The 12932-nt window shown below is 55.0% G+C and overlaps 1 protein-coding gene across 1 annotated transcript in view; it reads right to left on the bottom strand.

Moving 5' to 3' along the window:
* The window catches only part of IL6R (interleukin 6 receptor), a 42759-nt gene extending 29832 nt beyond the window's left edge, over positions 1-12927 (bottom strand). Inside the window, exon 1 of the mRNA XM_025997155.2 lies at positions 12596-12927. Within this exon, the coding sequence (XP_025852940.1) occupies positions 12596-12680 (85 nt within the window). The 5' untranslated portion in view covers positions 12681-12927. The remainder of the gene's footprint in view (positions 1-12595) is intronic.
* Between the last annotated feature and the right edge of the window lie 5 nt (positions 12928-12932).

The raw sequence follows: 12932 nt of genomic DNA, 5'->3' as shown, positions 1-12932 counted from the left end.
GAGCCTGGAGCCAGAGGGAACCCTCTCTTCTGCGTCCACTTGTCTGGTCACTTCACCTCCCCCAGGGTCAGACGGAAGCTCACGCAGTGTGCAGCACCAGCCTGAGCAACAGTGGTGGCCATTCCTTCCCAACTCTCACAATGGCCAAAGCACTGGGGCAGCTCAGAGAAATAGCAAATAAAAAGGCTTTTTTTCTCATCCACAAAAGCAGAGCTGCTGTGATGGCCACTCCCTCTGCCAAGGAGCTTGAGTAATGGTTTTCTGAACCTTTAAAACTGAGTCACTACTTTTTTTTAAACCGGGAATGATTAATTATCAACCACCCATTGGCAACTTGCCTGTCCCAGCCCTTCTTCAAAATATGTTTCTTCTAGGGGCGCCTGGCTGGCTCGGTCAGTACAGCACACAACTCTTGATCTCAGGGTCATGGGTTCAAGCCACATGTCGAGCACAGAAGTTACTCCAAAAAAAATTTTTTTTTAAATTTTTTTTTCCAAAAAAATTTTTTAATGTGCAAACTATGTTTCTTCTAGACCTTCTAAAAGCACCATATGCAGACTAGTCAAATACTCAGAGAGAAAAAAACCACAAGAAAAGAATCGTGCCAAAGCCAGAGCAGGTAGGGCTGTCCCTCTGCACCAGCCACCCACTCACCCCTGCTCCTGACGGGTTTCTGAGCCAGTGCCCACGACACCCGTGTGGCTGTGCCAGGGCCTCAGGGCACCTCTTTGAAGGGAGGAAGTGATGTGCCCAGATCCATCTTGGCAGCTCTGCCCGCCTCTCCAGGGGGTGGGACAAGAGCTGAGTCTTTCTCTTTCTCCTTCTTCAGTTTTTGGATTTTCTATAAGCTGTATTAACCTTAGAACCAAGACACATGTGTATTTAAAACAAAGAAGCCAGCTGGGTCTGTCAGCAGGAAGGAGGAGATGGGCAGAGTGCAAGGCAGGTAGGGGCCTTGGGAGGGTTAGCACGGCTCCTTAGACCAGCACCTTCCAGGTCAGAGCAGGTCCGCCCTCCCCTGGGGTCTGGGCTCTACAGGCCCGGCCCCCAGCCCTGCTGGCCCATCCAGGCTCCTCCCCAGCAGCCTCACCTCCCCTGAGCAGCCAGGATCCTCCCGAAGCGGGTCTCCTGGGGTGGGGGTGTGGAGGGCCAGAGGGAAGAGACCCCATGGCCGAGCAGTGCTCCTGAGTTCTCCAGGGGCAGCTCAGTGGCCAATGTCCCACGCTGAGCCATGGGAGCCGCAGCAAAGGGGCCACCCTACCCGCGTCAGCCCTGCACCAGGAGCAGCTGCTTAGCCGTTTGGGGGCCGGCTTGCCACCCATGAAGAATTTCAGGGTTTTGACCTCACTTTGGGGAGAATTGCTGGTGCTCGTCACAATGTACTCCTCTCCCTCCCGGTCCACACTGCAATCTTCAACCTCCACAAAACTCTGCAGGGAGCTTAAAACTGCCCATAACACAGGCCGTTCTGAGATAGAAGTCCCCGACATACTGCGGGGTTCAGGGAGGAGGTCTGAGTCAGAGGTCTGACCAGGGGAGGCGCGGAAAGTGCAAGCCCCCCCTGAGGGGGACAGCTAGGGTCCTAATGGATGAGACCTGCACAGAGCAGAGGCCCAGTGCCTACAACCCCGGTCCCTACAGGAGCCACGACTGCCTTCCTTCTGCTTATACTCCAGTCACCCTGACCATGAACCAGCTGTCCCCCAGGTGCCGGTATGAGGGCCCTGAAGGCAGGAGAGTGGAAGGAGCCACCCAGGACCAGGAGCCTCATCTGTGCTCCCCACAGCCAACGTCAGAAGCAGGACAGCGGCACCTCAGTTTCCTACGAAGACTGGGGCATCTCACTTGGGACTGAAATCAGGCAAGTGACCACTCCTTCAAACAAACGTCCCAGTGCCTCCTCCCTGAACGCCGGTGCACTGGGTGTGTCTGGTCTGCGGGCCTAATGCCTGCCGTGAAGCACACATCTAAGAGCAGGGACAGCCTGGCATGGAAGAAACAGGAGACCCGAATCCACTCCTGGTCTCACCAATAGTTCACGGGCACCTGGGGCCCTTCACAGAGCTGTCGCCTGAGGCCGGCTCTCTGGGAAGGGAGTGTTCAGACCATGGTGCCTACTACCCAAGTTCCCTCCCCTGGCATCTTACCACACAGAGTCGGAGGCGTCAGCCCTGAAGGCAGGAAGGCCATCCATGTCTGTTTACCTCAGACAATACCAGCTTCAAAACATGTAATTGATCAAGAGGTTTACTATCCTAACAGCTGACAACTTTGGTTTGGAGACAGGTGACAGCCACATGCCAGGCCCTCCAATGAATGCAGTTCCTCTCCCTGGAAAGCTCTAAGTGAGGGCAAGTCCCACAGCCTCCCTGCCTCCTCTTCCTGGAGAGGAAGCGAATCCAGGTCCTAGTAGCCCCTGGCAGCCAGTCCCACCCCTGTGGGCCCTGCAGGCCCAAGAGATCTCGGTCTCTGGGGCCCTGGGGCGCCACACTGCCGGGGGGCGGGGGGGGGGGCACGCATAGCTCTGGGAAACAGGGCCCCTCCCCTTTCTGGACCTCAGGTCGGGTGCCAGAAACCAAAACAGCTTTGCTGCTTTTCTACTTTTTTTCCTCTTCAAGTAAACTTGCAAATGTCAATAATCAGAAAAACACGCACACAGAGACATATTTCTCAATTCAGTTTCAGCTGCCGTTGCCCTTGCCAGCAAAAACCAGCCCAGCTGCCTGGCCCCACTTATGTAAGCAGTGAACCAGTGGCCCTGCACGCTGCCACTGAGGACACATGCTTCGTGCACACCTGCCAATGCCACAGCCCCGGTTTCTGAGGGACTCGGGTCTGGCTGACAGGCCAGCTGGCAGTACAGGATGGAATCTAACCTCTCGGGTTGCAGAGGCCCAGGATCTCAGAAGGAATGACAGAGAAACCGGGTCCCTTCTCAGCAATAGAGGCCCTGAATTGAAGGGAGTGGCTGCTGAGAAGTGTCCCGAAGAATGTGAGTACCACAGTCCAGATGCATAATTGAGTCCCAGGAACCTAGAAGACGGCCAGGGTTCTGCACCTACCAGCTGAAACACGTTTCCTGATTTCTGTGTTGCCGTCACAATGCTCATCAACAACCATGAGCACTTAGCACCCCCAGTGATGCACCCATGAGCCTGCCCCTCCTCACAACCACCCTGCTAGGAAGGGAAGCTCGTCCCATGGCACCATTGGAGCAACACGAGTTCAGAGCAGTTCAGGAACTTGCCAAATTCAAATAGCTGGTGAAGGCAGGGGTCTGGACGGCTCCAGGGACGTCTGGCCAAGTGCCTCTCTCTCCCCTGGGGCAGGTGCCTCTCTGGTCTCCCCCCAGTTCCCCCTCCCCCGAGCTGCCCACCACCTGTCTCTTCCTGCCCTTCTGCCTCTCCACCCAACACAGAGGCTGGTGGGAGGGAGTCCAAGCTGTGAGGGGGGAGGGCAAGAGGCCTCCTCAGGCATCCTGCCACCTAGAATAGTGCCTGGGGGCTCGAACAGGAGTCAGGGACCAAGAACCCTGACCTTCCCGAGGGCACCACTTTGTGAGACCCACACACACACTCCTGCTCTCACCAGGTCACCCATTCACATGCCTAAATACTTAACATCCCCAAGCCCCAAGGAGAGGCCAGGCTGCAGGCTCTGAGGCCCTGCCGCCTTCACTAACTCAGCTCACCCCCTCCTGCCTCTTCCCAGCACCTCCAGACCCTGACCCCTGCCAGCAGCCTCACCCCTGCTCTCTCATGTTTACGGTGCTGTACCTGCTTGTATTTGCCTTGTGTTTGGCAGAGCTGGTGTTTACCTTGGCTCCGCACCACAGACTACGCCCTACTTGGGGAGAGGAGGCTCCTCTGGCTACAGATGAGGTGCTGGACGCAGCTCATGGATCCGTGCGGTGACCAACTCAAGAGAGAAACATGGAATCCTGCCCTGGCAGCCTCCGAGGTAACCTCCTGGGCCAACCCCAGACGTCTGGCCTGGTCACCTCCCAGAGATTATCACCTAAATAGAGGAAGAGATACGGAAGGAGGGCAAATGGTTCAACTGCCCCAGAGGCCCACTGAGATTGGCACTGCCTAAGGCCAGAAAGGGACTGCGCCAGGGTGCTGGGCAGGGGGCTCCCCGGGGGCTGCAGCAGGCCTCCTGGGGCCAGGTGCCCCAGGAGGCGTGGCCAGGACTGGACTGGAGCTCACACCCTGTTCGCATCTAGCCCTTGGCTGGTGCTCCCACAGCACAGCCATTCTGGTCCCTGAACTCAGCCCGGGGTGGGGGGGGGGGGGTGTCCTCCTGCAGCCCCACCCTGTGAAGGTGCTGCTGGGTGCTCCCCCATCCCAAACCATACCCACAGCCTACCCCTCCAGACCTGAGGAAGCTAAGGATTTGAGGAGCCACAGAGTGGTGGGGCAGCACGGAGGCTGATGGTGTTCTCTTCATACGAGTCATGCTCACATGGGCATGCGTTTTGGGAAAATTCATCCAGCTGCACATTTATGCTGAGCGCTCTCATCTGTGGGTGTGCACCAGCACACGCATTATTATGGAGGCCCTAAAGTCGGCAACTGCAGTCCCACAGCTGCCTGAGCTAGGTCTAGGACCTGAGCACATACTCACCTGAATGCATCTGTGCACACACACATACCTGCACACGCACAGCCACGTGCACACACACCCATGCACCTCACTGGTTGGTCCAGCACACCCTGTGGCCCAGAAGGAGCCGTTCCCAGGTGGGCACTAGGCAGGTCCCTGCCCTACTACACTCTATGACAGGAAGACTCAGCATTGTGAATGCTCCCAACACCATTCTCCAACTTTTACCTAATCCTGGTAAAAATACCAACAGGAATTTTTGGGGACTAGACAATCTGATTCCAAAGGAAAAGTCAGCAAGAGCAGCCAGGGCGATTCTGAGGAAGCAGAGGAAGGAGGTGGGAATGAGCCGACCAAACCTTAAAGCAGGTGTTAGGGTTGCCTTTGTGAAAGCAGCATGGTGCTGCTACAGAGACTACAGCGTGGAGAAAATGAGAAATGGTTCAGAAATGACAATGACCGGGATCCCTGGGTGGCGCAGTGGTTTGGCGCCTGCCTTTGGCCCAGGGCGCGATCCCGGAGACCCGGGATCGAATCCCACATCAGGCTCCCGGTGCATGGAGCCTGCTTCTCCCTCTGCCTGTGTCTCTGCTTCTCTCTCTCTATGTCTATCATGAATAAATAAATAAAATCTTTAAAAAAAAAAAAAAAAAGAAATGACAATGACCAAGAATCGCTTAGTCTGCACTCATGAACTGCACATTTGAAATGGCTAAGATTATAGATTTGATGTGTATCTTACCACAATCTCTAACAAGTAGCTCAGTCTGAGCACTGGCTGACTACAGGTCTTATTCCAAGCACTCCTGTATCCCAGCCTGAGCCTCCCCACAGTCGGCCTTCCAGGGGAGGTGGCTGGCGATCCCACTAATGAGGGGAGAGGAAGATTCAAACCCAGGCCTCAGAATATATGCTACTCTTCACTACTCACTATGCTGAGAAGCAGTATCAACCCGAACATTTTAGAATTTGGTTGATTTGAAAGGTGACTTTTTACATCAGTGGGAAGAGGGGTGCCTGGGTGGCTCAGTGGGCTAGGGCCTAGTCAGGTCATGCTCTCAGGGTCATGAGATTGGGCACTGCACTCAGCATGGAGTCTGCTTCGTATTCTCTGCCCTTCCCCCATCTAAATGAATAAAATAAAACCAATGGGGGGGGAAGTGGATTATTCAATAAACTGTAAAGGGACATTATATTACATAACTGGGGAAACAAAGAGCCATACCCCATGCCTTAGTGTATGATAAATTCAAAATGGACTAAATATTTAAATGTAAAAAGCTCCTTAAGCCCCATAAAAAGAATAATCTTTTAAAATAATATTGGCAGGGATCCCTGGGTGGCTCGGCGGTTTGGCACCTGCCTTTGGCCCGGGGCATGGTCCTGGGGTCCCAGGATCGAGTCCCGCATCGGGCTCCTAGCGTGGAGCCTGCTTCTCCCTCCTCCTGTGTCTCTGCCTCTCTCTCTCTTTCTATGTCTATCATAAATAAATGAATAAATCTTTTTAAAAAATTTTTAAATAATATTGGCTTGGGACACCTGGGTGGCTCAGCAGTTGAGCATCTGCCTTTGGCTCAGGGCATGATCAGAGTCCTGGGATCAAGTCCCACATCATGCTCCCTGCATGCTGAGCCTGCTTCTCCCTCTGCCTGTGTCTCTGCCTCTCTCTCTCTCTCTCTCTGTGTCCCTCATGAATAAATAAATAAAATATTTTTTAAAAAGACGAACAACCCAATTTTTTAAGTCCGCAATTAGCATGAACAAGAAATTCATAGAAATAGGTTATGCAAATGTCTCTTAAACAGGAAGAAACCTATACAATCTCACTCAGATAAGGTAATTCCACAGAAACACCTTTTTCTGTGTAGATTCTAGTTTAATAACATATTTTTGGCAAAGGTGTAGAGACACGGGCAATCTCTCATTGCAACTGGGGGTAGGAATTGGTGCAGCTTCTGTTCTCTCTCAAAATTACAAATGAACACGCCCTTTGACCCACAGACTCTGCTTCAGGGAATGTGGCATTACTGGGGCAAGATGAGAAACAAGTAGGTTACCCATGAGAGGGGACGGGGCAGAGGGACTCTGCACATCCCCATAAGGAGATATCAAAACAGTCCAGAGGAAGTTCTTTATGTGAATTCCCTCCTACCCCATTAGGTGTGGGGTCAAGAGGCCAAGCACAGGGTTCAGAGCCAAGTTCTAGCCAAAGGGCGTTCCTCAGGAGCAATGTGACTATGGGCTAGCTGCTCAGGCCCCATTTTCCCATCTGGAAATTGGAAATAATAAGACTACGCACTTCAGGATGCTGTTCTGAGGATCATATTTGATCATTAAGGTTAAAACCCCAGCTCTATTTTCCAGATGTACCTAATCTCTCAAGAAATATGAGTTCTAATCCTTTTTTGTTCCTTTAAAGATTTATTTATTTTAAAGAGAGCAAAAGAGCTGGGGGAGGAGCAAAGGGAGAGAGAGAATCCCAAGCAGACTCCCCGCTGAGCTGAGTGCAGAGCCCCACAGGGGGCTGGATATCATGACCTGAGAACACGACCTGAGCCAAAACCAAGAGTTAGCCACTTGACCTACTGAGCTGCCTAGGCAGCTCAATAATTCTTAATGCCACTGCATGCACATGTCTCCATTTCTCTGCAAGAAAAGTCCTCATACAATAGCTTCCCCTCCTCTCAGGGTCAATGACATCCATCAAGCCCCACTTTGTGTTGGAAGTGTTGCCTGCTGAGGCGGGAAGGAACCTGCCCTAAGCTGGGGGGTCGGCAAGTGGGCCCAACCCCAGGCAGAACCGCTGCCTCCCTCGGGGAAAGCTCACTGACAGTAACATGTGTTTGCAAACACACTCCCCCCCACCCCCGCCCGCCCCAGGGAAGGTGAATGCACACAGTGGAAAAGGGACATGTGCATTGTGGTCTTCAGCACTGTTCAGTCCTTGAGACAGGCAGCAGAGCCCACCTGGGCCACCCCAAGGCATGGTGTTGGGGAGACTCTAATACAGATGCCGTGAAAAGAGAAGGTGACCTTAGCATCTCAGTACTTTGTGGGCGGTGGGGGTTGGGGGTGGACTTAGCAGCACACATTGGCGCAGAAAGCAGGCTTCGGAGCCTGTCACTTCCTTGCTGCGTGATCTTAGGCAAGTTAGAATGTCTTTGAGCATCAGTCTCCCCTTGGCCACTCAAGGACTGTTTCAGCGGCCCTCACCTCCGTGCACATGCTGCGTCGTCTCCATCAGCATGCCAGCAAGTTGACAGCTCATTCATCTCTCTCAAAATCCCTTCTCTTGCCCCCACTTTTCCAGTGAAACCACACTGCATTTCTTTAGCCCCTTTATAGCTCACATCCTCAAAGAGCAGCCTATGCTGGCCACTCCCAGTTTTCCTGCCCCCAGCAACCTGTGAACCTACTCCTGGAAGCTTTCAGCCTCCACCATTTCACTGAAACTCCTCCCTTGGAGGTCACCAAAGGCCTGCTTGTTGCTGGGTGCGCTGGTCAGGCCCCTGCCCTGTGGGTCACTGTGGGGCCCTGTGGACTGCCTGTCCTCTTCGACAAGCTGTCCTCAAGGGGCTTTCAGACACCAATTCTCAGGCTCCCTGGGACTGGCCTCACCTCCCCTGCCAGCCTGAGAGGGCTCCACCAGGGCCTCTGCTCTCCTGTTCCCCAGCCACACTCACCCTGTGTGAGGACGTGAAGTGACATGTGCCCTTAGACAACTCCGCACTCATACCTCAAGCCCAGGCCCCACCCCCAAACCCAGATGTCTGCATCTAGCTCCTCAGCATCTTCCGCTGACTCTATGACAGATGTCTCCGTTCCCATAAGTCCCAAACTGCCCTCCTGATCTTCCCCTCCAACGAAACCTGCGCAGCCTACAGCCTGTACCACACACACTCAAGATGTTCGGCTGCTGCTCTGAGTAGAAGCTCTAGAAGCTTCTCTCTCTAGTAGAAGCTGGCACACTTCCCCACACACAGTCTATGCTCACCGCGCTGTTATTTTAATGGGTAAGCAGAGACGGCAGCCCAAAGGCTGCTTCTAGGGACAGGCAGTTGGGAGGTGGAGGGACATCATGGGCGCTGGAGACGCAGCCTGGACACAGGGTCTCCAGGCCACCAGGCAGAGCTAGCGGATGGCAGGTAAGAGTGGAGGGCCTGTCAAGGACGCAGCACCACACTGGACAAGGCCCTGACTCCACCAGGACCACACACCTCTTTGGATCTCAAGCCCAGGGGAGACATAGTACACAGATTAATTACCCGAAGGAAGCCACGGGGCCTCACCAGCAAGAGGACAAGGTTAGGAGCCTTTCTTTGCCACTCTGGCCCTCCTGGATTCTCTTCTCAAGATTCCGACCTCGATGGCCATTAAGGACACGACCTCTAGCACTTCCCCATCCAGCCATTGTCTCAGGGGCACCCAAGTGTCCCCATGAAGCCCTCTGCTCCAGAACCTCATAGGCCCTCAGTGTCAGGTAGTATCTGACTGCCAAAGAGCCTGGACCTTCCGTGCCCAGAGTGGGAGTACAAGAAATCTCTAAAGAGTTTCTCATTCCTTCAGGCCTTCATCCCAATGTCCTCCCTTCCATGAGAACGTCCCTGGCCAGTTCCACATGCCCCTACATATACACAATCCCAATTCCCCTCCCCTGCTTTTTTTTCCTCCTTGGCACTAGTAAGCACCTAACTCACATCTCCAAAAGTGGAAGCTTCATTGAACCAGGCAGGGATTTTGTCTGTCTTGCTCATTTTTGCATCTACAGTTCTAAGAATACCACCTGGACCACATGACTAGCTCAAAACACCTTTTTCAAATGTGTGATTTAGCTACACATACTTCAGCACTGGCTCTGCAGAGGGACTTCTCTATGCACCCTGCACAATACCATCTCTCCTTTCATCTTTACCACCACCCATTACACAGTAGAATAATTCATATTCTCTGGATGAGGACAGTGAGTCTCCAAGAAGTAAATTCACTCACAAAAGCTCACATCATTTCTACATAGCAGGGCTGGGCGGAGGTCTGTCCAGCTCCAAAGCCACAACCCCAGCCTGTGATGGTGAACTGTACTCTTATGGAGAAGAGGAGGTCTGGAGAGGGATAACAAGCTACAGCAGAAAAGCTCTAGGAGAAACTGTGCAGTGCTCCACGCAGTGTCGCATCCATAGAACTTCCTACAGAGTTGGAGGACGCTTGCCTCTATTCATACCTGCTACTGAACAACTAAAGAACTCCATTTGTAACTTGACTTCATTATAATTAATTTAAATGTAAACAGCTACCCTGGTAAGTAGGTTAGTGGGACAGTGAGGCAGGGAGAAGGAAAGGATGCACATTTCCAGGAGAGAGCACCCAGGTGGCTTCACGTGATGCTCACAAACATGTGGCAGGGGAGGGGGGTTTGATGCAGTCTGCTGGGGTCATGCACCTACTGTCTGGGGCCCGGTCCTCCCTCCAAGGAGCTTCCTCTCTGCAGCATCCCTATCATCAGATACTTTATCTTTGGGAAATTGGTAACACAAGGCCTCAGGCAGCTGGGTTTGCTAAGTCCCTCTGAGGGATTTACACTTGGCCATTCTCAAGCTCCTTGCAGGGTGGAGTCTGGGTGGCTGGGACCACACTGGCCCCATAGGGCTTTACAGGGCCGCAGTGTTTGCTGAAATGAATAAACAAAGGCAGAGCCAAAGCGGGGAGCGATTTCTGGCAACAGAGGAGCCTGATGGGGGAGGGCCTGCCTGATGGGGGAGGGCTCATCTTTGGCCCCTCAGGCGCACACTCCAGTCAGTCATCCCTAAACCAGCGAATCATCAGCCTCATGTGTTGAAAAGGGCGCTTCCCGAGCCTCACTCCCAGATAGCTCTCTTCAGGAAGGCTGGGGTTGGGGAGTGCAAATATTAGGCAGCACACACATGGCTTCTGATACATCTAAACCCAGAACTACCCTGTGGAGAAATGCTGGTTCAGGGTGAGGCTAGGAACACAGGTAGGCATGGGGGCAGGAAGACATCACCTAAAGGGAAGTTCAGAAGTTGAAACAGGACTTTTAAGAGACTTAAAGCTGTATGTGCTTGTCTTGTACACTGTCATACCTTGTAGAGGGCGGAAGGACCCTGAGTCACCCGTGTCCTCCCACACCCCACACTGAAGTCCCCAGTCAGCGTCCCTAGACTGCAAGTCCACCTGAGCAACGCTGCCAGCTCTCAGCATGTGGGCTGCACTCATGGCAAGGAAAGCACACCTCCCAGCTACACACACACACACACACACACACACACACACACACACACACACGAGCCCTCCCCCCACCCCCAGCCCCTCGGATTTCCCCTCCAACCAACTCTAGCCTCTGCCACCCTGCCGCTTCTCCAAAGCGAGACATTCACAGTCCTCTACTACTCGCTTCCTGGACAATGTATTTTTACTCCTCAGCTTGTGGGCTGAGTGAGTCTACGTGGGTGTGGGAGGAGAGCTGGGTATTTTCTACTTCTCTGCATTTTCCTTCTGAACCGGGCTTTCACTTCCTCCCCCGACTCTCAGTTCTGTCTTTCCGGGGCTGTCCAGGCCTGGAGATCACCTGGCCCGTCCCTCCGGAGTACCAGGCGAATGAAGACTGCCTACAACAGGCTGTCCTTGCAGAGCCTTGCAACCACTTAGGAGTAACGGGGCACGGCAACTACAGCAGGAACCTCCCAGGGGCAGGTGCCCTGGGGTGTGCTGTGAGGAGCAACAGAGGCGGACCAGAGATCTGTTCCCTCCCCGGGGGGGAGACTGAAGCAACCCCACCACAGTGGGACAAGCCCAGGCCTCACTTCCCTTCCTGAGGCCCCTTCTGTCCCAGCCCTCAGCCGGCTCTCAACTTGCCCAAAAACACCCCCAGTTCTGCCTGTGGGGCCAGTTCTACATTTGGGTGCCTTGGGGATCTACAGCAGTGAAGCCAAGGGGGGCGGGCCTCCCCCAAACACCTGACAATCTCCCATCCCCACTCTCTAAACCTGGCTCCTCTCAAACAAAGTATATTTTATAATCAGCAGAGGATAAAAATAGGCATGTAAGGAACCTGAGGCACAGTCAACAGCGGCTGCTCCTGAAGGAGTTAACCAGTGTGTGCTGAGAAAGGGGACCCATTTATTTTCCTCTGCCCAGCATAAGGGGCCCCACCATCCAGAAAGCAGAGAGCTCACCAGCCTCCAGCTCTAGAGTCCTCTCCCTCCTCAAAGAGGATGATCAGGCTGAGGATGTTTGTCCAGGACAGGAGCCATGGGTTCCCAGAGACCCGCAGGCTGCTCCTCAAAGAAGCCCTGGGATCCTAAAATAAACCTCTTGAAAAGCAGCCCTGGTGCTGGGCTAGAGGGCAGCCTGGACACACAGCTGGGCACATTGCCAGGGCCCAGAGACTGGCCTGGCTGCCAGAGGTGATTACTGTCAACAGGAGCAAAAGGTGCCCACTGCCCTCTGCCTGGGCCTCCTCTCCTCTGAAAAGAGAGGCCAGGATACACCAGCCCCGAGACAACCTCCCCACCCAGGTTAAATTCCCAGGGGACACACACACACACACACACACACACACACACACACAGCCTGCCAGCCCTGGTGTCTGCCCAAGTAAGTGCGGTCGGTGGGAGCCCACGATGCCAGCCCCTTGGCAGTCCCGGCGTGGGGGGCAGAGCCAGCGACTGGACCTCCAGAGTTGACAGCGAGAGGCCTGCGGGAACCAGGGACCTGCGCACCGGGGGAGGGGTCGTCCTCCTTCCTCCCTCCCCCGCCCCAGGGGACCTCTGCCCTCCGTCGGGGCTCCTGGGGCGCAGGCAGGAGGCTCGCCCAGGCCGGGCAGCGTGTAGTCACGCGGACTCGAGGACGAAGGCGCAGGACGGCGGGGGCGCACGTGTGGCGGGTGGGCGCAGAGCCCGCGGGGACCTCCAGCAACACCGGGAAGGGGCGCCGCCCCCCGCCCCCGCCCTCCAGGAGCGCCCGGTGCCCTTACCCGGCGCGGGGCAGCCCCACGGGGCCAGGGCGGCCCCCGGCGCGGCCAGCAGGGCTGTCAGCAGCGCGCAGCGCAGGGCCAGCATGCTTCCTCCACGGCCGAGGCCCCGAGGTCCCAGGGCCGCGGGCCGGGCCGGCGGGCGGCGGGGCGGGGCGGGCTGCGGGGCGGGCTCAGGCCCGGAGGGCAGCGCTCTTCCCCGGGTGGCCTGCTCCCAGCGCGCGGCGAGTCCCCGAGCTCCCTCTGCCCAGGCTCCGTGTCAGCGCCACTTCCCACTCGCGCATGACTCACAGCCGCCGACCGTCCCGGCAGCGCAGGACGACACTGGAGGAACTCGCGC

The sequence above is a fragment of the Vulpes vulpes genome, chromosome 13 (assembly GCF_048418805.1).
Source record: "Vulpes vulpes isolate BD-2025 chromosome 13, VulVul3, whole genome shotgun sequence".
NCBI lineage: Eukaryota > Metazoa > Chordata > Mammalia > Carnivora > Canidae > Vulpes > Vulpes vulpes.
Note: the sequence above shows the minus strand (reverse complement) of the source record. Positions and strands in the feature narration are given on the sequence as shown.